We start from the raw sequence: 9,774 nt of genomic DNA, 5'->3' as shown, positions 1-9,774 counted from the left end.
AAATATACTAAAAAATAAATCATTATTTAGTATAATATATATTAATTTTTATTTTATATAATATTCTCATTTTTTGTAAATTTTTTTGTTAATAAATACTAAACTAATATTTAATCCAATTAAATAATATGAATTCCAATTAAGTAGAGTATTTAAACTAATTTATACACTCTAAAATTATTTGAAAACATTATATTTAAATTTAGACTCAAATACACTATATATATATATATATATTCAAAATTGTACTTCATAAGTTGTATGTTTAAAAAATTATTTCAAAAACTATGAAAACTTGTCTTGTAACGACCCTGAAAATTGTAAATGAAATAAATTATAAATTTAGTGCAGAAGCAAAATAAATAATTAAGATTTATATTTCTTACACAAAAACTTAAAGTCTCAAATATTATACGAGAATTACCTTTTGAAGGAAATAAAAAAAAATAAAGAAATAAACGGAAAATAAATAAAATTGACATCCTAATCGTAACCCTCTTGTAGATCGGGCTTTGAATATTTCTCATCTTGATCTAAAATTATTAATAAAGGAATAACCTACACTATCCTATTAAGAATATCACAGTACTCACCGATACATAAATTAAAGTTTGTAAAAAAATTAAAACAACTAATGGAGCTCTTAATTAAACAAATTCATTCATCATAAATAAAATCATTTACCGTCTACTTACCGTAGCGAAATTTACAAAATAACTTATAGAGACAATAACATAACACATTTTATAATTTCATATGCAATTGGTTGGAACAACAATTTTCTCTTTAATCAGCCTACTGGTATCAATGGGAGTTCATAGAGATATCCTCACAATGCGTGAACCATTTTTTTTAATATTTTTAATTAACGAACTGTCCCCATACCACGTCTGGTATGGCACCAAATTACAAAATCTCGATATCCTGTCATGTATGAGAGTGAAACGGACCGTTCCCATACCCCGTCTGGTATGAGTGTCAAATTACTAAGTTTCGATACCCCGTCCAGTATGAGACAACGTTCACGGTAAGATTCCTTATGCACCCGATCCGTCCACCATCTCTTAGGATATCTAGTAAGGCTGTCGTTTCATCTATTCACTTAATCACACAATTTTCCGTTTACCTTTAATCTTCAGTTTTTCAATTCAACCGTAATCAGATAAAACAATAATACATACATCCAAAACTATAAAATCAATCAACATATATTATCATGCATCCAAATTGTAAACTAATTCAACATGAATCAACAGTGAATAATTTATGATTTTGTCTCTATTAATAACTCGTGATTAATTATGAATATTTTTTAAATTGGACCACACACTGTATTATTATTAATTTAACTTTAATTTTATAACAGAAAATAAAGGTAAAGGATTCTTACTCAAATTGATGCCTGAAAAACTAAACTTGCTGACTGTACCTATTGGTGGTCTTCGAGTTTTCTGAATTTTTTTTTCGGGGATTAAAACGCATTACAAGTACTTACAAATATCCCAAAAATCCAAAATTGGTGTCAAGACCTATTTTTGGCCAATTCTGAAATTTTGGCACGGTGGTTTGCTTCGGGTCAGCTGTTTTTGGCATGGTTTTGTATTAATCTTTGTGATAAAATACGTTAAGGGGTTTCGGTTGGCCCAAAAAAAATGAAACATCGAAACTCACCGGCGGCGGGGTTCTCTAGTACGACGACTCTATTGACTCACATTTGTGATGTGGTGTTTCGCTTCGGTCAACTTATGGAGTAGGAAACAGTGGTTATAATAGTGAAAGAATTACGTATAATAGGAATCCGGAAGGGCCTCATCGGAGGCTTTTTTGCAATTTCCTGCGGCGGCGTCACTAGGCTTTGTCCGTGGTTTCCGGCAAATTCGCCAGTCTTTTGGCTCCAATTTGGCCATGAGGGTGTTTAAAATTAAATTATGAACAAAGAATTTTTTTTTTACCTCTTTTGACGGTCAGAAGTGGCTCCAATGTGGCGGCATGTGACGACGGCTCTCCTTCCCAGCGGCTAGATTTTCTTCTTCGGCAAGGGTGTATGGCGGCTAGAGTTAGAATTTGGTGTGAAGAACGTTATTTATATCCGTCTCTTTTTAATCTGGGTCATCCATCACGTTTGATCTGGATCGTCCGATCGCGATTAAATAGGAAGTAGATTTGAATCGTTGATCGCTTTTAAATTTAACCGTCTGATCGCATATGGGGAAAACACGCATCTGGGTCGTCTGTGCGCGCGGGAGCGGATCTGGGTCGTCCGATCGCTGGCATGCGGATCGCCCGCGTGGCACTGCATCAGCATCCCTCGCCACGCAATGCGTTCTGGTTCGTTGGAGTTGCTGACTGGGCATCTTACTTGGTAAAACTTTCTTAAATTATATTTTAATTCCGATTTCTGATTTTTTTTTCAAAAATACCTCAACAACCCAAATTTTCACCATTTTTTACCAAAATTATTTTTAATTTTATCATTCACTTAATTTTCTTCATTTTTACATTAAGTTAAAATTAAAAAATTAAAAAATTAAATTTATAAATTAATTTAAAAATTGTATAAAAATAAATTGGGCATTACATGTCCATTAGAGAATTATATTAGGTTTGGACGAATTACATTATGATAATATCCACATTTTTACTAAATAATTTACATATTTAAAAAATTATCAAAAAAGTTCGAAAATGTTGTTATTAAAAAATTATGTAGAATTTAGAATAAATACATTTTGGTAATATACATTGATTACTAAATAATTTATATTATTTGCAAAATTATTTTAAAAAATAATATTATTACATCCATTACTTACATATATATATTTATATATAATTGATTTAACCGGACATTTAATTGGGACAAACAAAAGGGTCGGGTCTCGGGATCAAGCTGCGTTTACTTGCTTTGGTTTCCATCTATTTGTCCTTTTCTCCCTCCCGCGCAGGACCCAAAACCAACTGTTTCCTCTTCTCCTTTTCTTCATCGGGTTTCCTTTGCTCAGAAGAAATCCCCTTTCTTCTCTCTACTTCCACAAATTCTTACTACGGGATTGATCTGAACAGCGATGGCAGGTCGGTTCAGGTCGCCATCCTCTGCAGCCAAGAACATGATCGTGACTAACACACCTGCGTCAGATCTCGCCGTCACCAATCTCGCTTTCTGCTCCCGCTCCGATCTTCAAAGCTTCGCCGTCCCTGGCACCAGCCTCTTCCTCGCTAACGTTGGATCCTTTGTCCTCTCTCTTGCATATCCTTTCTCTTTGTCCTCTTCATTTTCACGTAATTCTTGCTCTTAATCAGTTAATTTCATATACAAGCATGGTATTTGGATTTGAACTTCCTCATAAGTTACTTTCTTAATTTTATCTTCCTGCACCGCGCAACGTTTTTAAAACTACCAAATGATTTGGATATGCTCCATCAATTAGATAGTTGAACTATAGGTATGAATTTGCTGCTGGATGTGGATGTGAATATGACGGAAAGACAATTTAGCCAACGGATTTTTATTTGGATTAAAATGTAACATCATACACGGCGCGAGCAGAGGAAAATGTATTTGCTCCAACTCCAGCAGAATCGAGACTGTAATAAATGAACCGAGTGATAGGCGGCAAATGTGTGGAAATGAATGTGAATGCCAGCGCTATTTTGTTCCGTAATGTGGTGTTTAATTCTCATTCTACTCCTATCACATTGTTTAATTACTAGCATAGGCTTAAGATGGATGATCGTAATTGTCATGTTTACATCCAATCTACTCCTAGTTTGAACTCTTTGGAAATGGAACTCTAGTTCCTCCGTGCAACAATTAGACTTTCACCACCAAGGATTTCAAGCCAGGGATGGAACGGATCCATAGATGAAAATTATCATCCCTCTCTACATCTAGATATGTTAGTAATTTAACTGAAAAATATAGTATGAATTAAATGAGAATGGGCAGTAAATATTTGAATAATGATAAATCTTTTAGCTTTGTGGACTTAACTTAGAGATACTCCGCATGAGAACATTCGTGATGGATATATTGCATTGAATGCAATCCAACGTCGGGATGCTAGAGTTTCTACTGGTGAGCCGATATCCGTGTGCAGGTAATTTGGTACTGCCTTAAGGTTTTCTCTTCCTGTTGCTTCCCGTTTCTGGTTTCTAAATATTCTTTTTTTTTTGCGTTTGTAGATTTATTCCTCCAGAAAATTTTAACCTTGCAATACTAACACTTGAATTAGAATTTGTGAAGAAGGGTAAAAGTGAACAGGTTGGTGGTTTGTTTAGATTTTTTTTCCTTTTATTTTCTTTTTTGTTATGGGCTGCTTCAGTTGGGGTGGGATTTACAATTTATTCACTTTGTTACACAGGTTGATGCTATTCTCCTTGCTAAGCAACTGAGGAAGAGGTTCATTGATCAGGTAGAGTTTCTAGCAGTTTCTTATTGCATATGCTTGTTACTATTACATCCTCAAAATGTTGTCTGTTTCAAAGTGATAAAATTCGAGAACCAGTCCACCGGGAATGGGGATTGCACGAAGGCATTACGTAGTTGTTTAGTTCCAAATTTTACTTGGTTTCTATTTTAATCTCCTGTTCTTTTTAATATTTCAAAAGAAAAGATAGGAGACCCGTGGACACAGTAATCAGCCATCCAAAGATTGGTGCGAGGCTAAGGAATGGGGATAAGGGTAGAGGGGAAAAATGATGAGAATCTAGGTTTGAGAAAGATATGATGACCTTTGAATTAAATAAGCTTACATCAAAAGGAAGGACGTTACAAAATAGAAAGATTCATGTTGCCACTGCCTCTTCATGGTGTTTCGGCTGCTAAAATATGTCTACATTATTCATTGTGAAAGACATTTTGAGTTACATGCCAAATAACAAAGACTGGAACAGAGAATTTTTTTTTAAGACAAGACAAAGAAAATTGCTTCAAACTGTTCATGTTAGATCAAGTGGTTGCTCGTTAAACTAATTTCTGCTTTAAAATCTATGGGGCAAGAGTAAGGAAATTGTAGCTCTGTCAAGAGAAAGAGATAATTATGGACAGCTAAGGTTGTATAATTTTAACCAGGAATTGTATTGTTATCAAGGTTCTGTCTATAGCCTTTTCTCACAGTGTAACATACTAGATCCTTAAGCTTGGTGCTTATAACTATATGGTGATATTTCAAATGCATTGGAATGACAGAAATTAGATCTTTATCTACTTTATTGGGGGACAGTAAGAATATTAGTAGCATAGTTAAGACGGTTGGATTTTATTAACTCTCTTTTACTTGTCTAATCTTTCTCAAGATGTTTTGTAATCAGTCTGTATAACAAGTTGTATTGCACTGGTTTGTTTCTGCAGGTTATGACAGCAGGCCAAAGAGTTTCATTTGAATATCATGGAACTAATTATATTTTCACGGTCAATCAAGCTGTTGTCGAGGACCAAGAAAAATCAAGTGGAATTGAAAGGGGAATGATCTCCAACGATACATATATCATCTTTGAAGCATCAAATGCAAGTGGAATAAAGGTCATATTTTGATTTTATGTTGAGCTTATCCTTCTCTAATTGCGTGCTAAATATTCATGAAACCAAGAAATCTGTCAATTCTTGAAATCCTAGGGCTCTCCTAGTATTTTGACCAGGTCCAATGCCCTCCTATTATTCTCCTCCTAGATAAGCCAAGAACTGTATAAGGGAATTGGGGTGATGATCTTTTTCTTGGAGCCACAACACTATCTCAAGTCCAAATTTCTTTCTTGATATCGTTGCATATCCCATTCTTTTTATTTATAAAAAAAAAGATATTGTTCACATCCCCAAGAGAGGTTTAAAGAGTGAAGCCGAACTACTACAGTCTTCTTATCTCACAAAGAGAGAGGAGAAGATCATTAGGGGTTCCTATTTCTACAAGCACACACACAAAAGAAAAAAAGTAGCTGTTGATCATGGTTCCATTACTCTCCTAGTCTGATTATCTAAAGTGCGGATCCTCCTCCGTACAGCCTCCAAAATGGATTACAATGGGAAACTTTAGTCTTCCACCCTTGTTGCATGGGTAACAATCTAGAATCTGGTCAGAAATATTATGGTAGTTGAGGGACTTTACTTTGAAGTTACGACTTATGTTGATTTTCCAATCGGGACTGTCATTAGAAAAGGCTGTCTGTTTGTTGCTCCCAACTTTGGAGAAGTTTGACCCATTCACCCACCTCCCAGTCATTAGGATTAGGAAGAAATATGTTTCACCGACTATGATAACCTCGACGAGGTATGTTTCACTGACTACGATAACCATTCTCCTCGTAAGACTCCCTAATCTTTGCCTCCAGAAAAACTGTATGGTAGATATCTTTGATGGTCTGTCCATGCACCAATTATCTATTCAGAATCTGATTCTACTGCAACAGCCGAGTTGAAACTTCATGGAATTCATAGTTCGATTTTAGTTTCTACTAATCCAACTCCACGGGCTGGACCAAAAGCACCTTTGCCCCTTCTAGTGGTCCACCAATTATCCTCAAGCCAACTTATGATGAAGTACCTCCATAGAGCATTAGAAGAGGAAAGGAACTGCCATTACCATTAGCAAACGACATCTTGTTAGACTTAGAGATGGACCTAATGGCTAAGCCCTCTTTACATATGGTTTTTTTTATCTTGTCCCAAGCAACCAGAAGACACTTTGATTGTGTCTTCACCTGCAAAATTTACATTGTAAGGATTCTACGCTTTTAGCCACGTCAGAATAGGGAAAATGGATAAGAAATAGATTAGGATATTTGAGAGCGTGGATTCATAAGGTTAGTCTCCTCCTCTTCCAAGAAAACAACTTCTTTTTAACTTTGGAAATAAACCGGGTCTATATCCCAATATATTCCATTTTAGTACCAAGAGAAGGCCAACATATTTAATAGAGAAGGAAGCAATCTTACCTCCAAGAACTTTGGCTAGTTCATTTACAACCTCTCCCGAAAGGGACCATTGCCGACATTTCCCAATTGGCTTTGAGACTTAAAAGTGCTTAAAAAAGCATGGAAGGCATATAAGCTCATAAAGCTTTCAAGTTCTGGACTAATAAGTAGAAAATGTCTTGTTTGTGTCTTTTTATTTTACTTGTAGGCTATACATAAATAATGGGGGTTTGGTAAAAAAGTGCTTATAAGTTGAAAAGTTAATAAAATTATTAAAAGCATAGAAAAAAATATTTAATAATTTTTAATAGAGGTATTCTAGTAAAAGCATAAAAGATGAAATAAATTTTATTGCATGGATCATAGGTTTTCCTATAGTATTTTCCTTATAAGCCACAATAATTAGAACAAGCATCACCATGACTTTTTTCCCCCATCAAACTTGAATCTTAAAAAAAAGAGACACTCTCTAGGAAAGAACCCTTCAATATCTTGGATATGGAGGCAAGGGATTAAGAGAGAACCTTGGATCTGTCGCATTTGAAAGAAACACTACTTTTCTTAAAAAACAAATTCTGTTTGCCACTGATTTCCAGTTTGATAATAAGTTCATTAATTTATTCATTTGTCTTCTCAAAAAATAAAAATCAATTGTGACGTGTATGCAGATACTCAATCAGCGTGAAGCTGCCAGTAGCAACATCTTTAGGCATAAGGAGTTCAATCTACAGTCACTGGGTATAGGTGGCATAAGTGCAGAGTTTGCCGAAATATTTCGAAGAGCTTTTGCATCTCGTGTATTTCCTCCTCATGTGACAAATAAGTAAGTAACTGGTTATATGAGTTAATGCTGGTCCTAATACTTCATCAGCATAATTTTCTCTTGTTAGATGGATTTTTTGATGTTGCAGATTAGGGATTAAGCATGTAAAGGGAATACTACTGTATGGACCTCCTGGTACTGGCAAAACTCTTATGGCTCGTCAAATTGGAAAAATGTTGAACGGAAAGGAACCAAAGGTCTGGAGATGAATTTTCTATATTTTCCATTTATGTTCTGCTAAGAGTGAGAATTATAACTGTCCCTGCTATCATGATCCAACAAAGAGTTTATAATTTTTTTCCCTTCTATGGTCTGGAGAGGAATGTCATGGATTTATTTTTATTGTTAATGAGACTTCAAGTAATGTGATTTGATTTTTTTTTTCTTAGAAAGAGTATTTGATAAATGATAGCTTCTATTATGTGGAAACTTTGACTAAATCAGTATTTCCTCTTCAGTAATTGTGATTCACCTTGTTCTTCCAACTTCACTATTGTTTCACAGCATGTTTCTGCCTTTTGTATGATTCTCTATCGTTTTCTTTATCTAGCGTCTGTGGTTGCTCTTGTCACATATGAGCTCCTGCAACATGGAGATGTACTATTTCAATGTCTCTTCTAAAGTTTCTGAGTGCGTCCTTCATCTCCATTTTCTGGAACAGGACCTAACTGATTCTTAACAATTAAAAGCCTCTTATGTTACTAGCTACTGCTAATCCTATATTATTTACAACTAGTGACCAACGGACCCTAACCGTCCATTTTGTTTTTGGTGGACCTTGCTAGATTGTTAATGGTCCAGAGGTCCTAAGTAAATTTGTTGGTGAGACTGAAAAGAATGTTAGGGACCTCTTTGCTGATGCTGAGCAGGATCAAAGAACTCGTGGTAAGATAAATTTTCTCGTCAAGAGTACGTTTAGTTAGCTTCTCTATTAGATATGCTGATGTATGTTCTTTTACTTTTCAGGGGATGAAAGTGATTTGCATGTCATAATTTTTGATGAAATTGATGCCATTTGTAAGGTATGAGATCTGCTGATGCTGCATTCAGCATTATCTTATGACGATCACACAGATAATGCTGTATTTATATGCCATTCATATGCTGTATTTCTTATGCTGTATTAATAATTACAATCACGGCCACCAGCATTATCTGTGTGATTGTCATTATCATTGTTTAGTCTAATTTCTTATGCAAGATACATCTATTTAATCTTCACAAAGTTTTTCAATGACAAAGCATGATTTTCGATCTGATCCCATGTGACCTATTTTTAGTTTTGGTTCCATATTGTTGGGGATATATTCACCTTTACCTTAGTATGATTGACACCACAAAAAAAACATAGAACTCTTAATAGTTTTAGAGGTTAGCATTCTATACTATAATGTGTAAAAAGATTCTAAATCTAATTATTAGATTCTATTTCGAATTCTAAATCTATTTATTTAGAAATAGAAATATAAAAATGGATAAATAAATCAATTTATGAATATTATATAATATATTAATATATGTAATAAGAAAAATTAGAAATGAAATAAAATAATAATAATAATAGAATAATAAAATTAGGTTCGAACAGAAAAAACAATAATTTCAAATCAGATGTCATTTAATGGATTTCCTATCTAATTAAGATGTTTATTATTGCTAAACTTAAAAAAGAAATCGAAATTCTAGATTAACTATATATAATCTAATTATAGTTATGTTCTATTCTAGAATATTCAATATTTATTTGAAATTCTATTCTATATTAATTATGAATAGCTAAGAAATGAATAGTTAATAGATAAAGTTTACTGAATTCCTATGCATGTACAATTTCGGTTATTTGAGCCCGCTTAGCTCAGAGGTTAGAGCATCGCATTTGTAATGCGATGGTCATCAAACTAGGGAGAAGGATGGATTGTTAATGTGGATGATTTGGAAGATATAATTTGAGGACATATATGGTTAGGTTCCTTTTGTATCTTTGGTGGAATCTGGCATATCTTAACCGAACCTTTTGCATGTGCTCACTGTGCACTTGTATGGTC

The 9,774-nt window shown here is 34.2% G+C and overlaps 1 protein-coding gene across 1 annotated transcript in view; it reads left to right on the top strand.

Annotated features, from left to right (window-relative positions):
* The first annotated feature begins 2,866 nt into the window (after positions 1–2,866).
* Positions 2,867–9,774, top strand: part of NSF (AAA-type ATPase family protein) — a 32,269-nt gene continuing 25,361 nt past the window's right edge. Inside the window, exons 1-9 of the mRNA XM_022046535.2 lie at positions 2,867–3,247; positions 4,002–4,097; positions 4,183–4,261; positions 4,362–4,412; positions 5,351–5,521; positions 7,575–7,729; positions 7,818–7,926; positions 8,515–8,614; positions 8,696–8,751. Coding sequence (XP_021902227.1) covers positions 3,066–3,247; positions 4,002–4,097; positions 4,183–4,261; positions 4,362–4,412; positions 5,351–5,521; positions 7,575–7,729; positions 7,818–7,926; positions 8,515–8,614; positions 8,696–8,751 — 999 coding nt within the window. The 5' untranslated portion in view covers positions 2,867–3,065. The remainder of the gene's footprint in view (positions 3,248–4,001; positions 4,098–4,182; positions 4,262–4,361; positions 4,413–5,350; positions 5,522–7,574; positions 7,730–7,817; positions 7,927–8,514; positions 8,615–8,695; positions 8,752–9,774) is intronic.

The sequence above is a fragment of the Carica papaya genome, chromosome 7, assembly GCF_054855325.1.
Source record: "Carica papaya isolate Zhongbai chromosome 7, ASM5485532v1, whole genome shotgun sequence".
Lineage (NCBI taxonomy): Eukaryota > Viridiplantae > Streptophyta > Magnoliopsida > Brassicales > Caricaceae > Carica > Carica papaya.
This window is presented reverse-complemented; position numbering and strand designations above follow the sequence as displayed.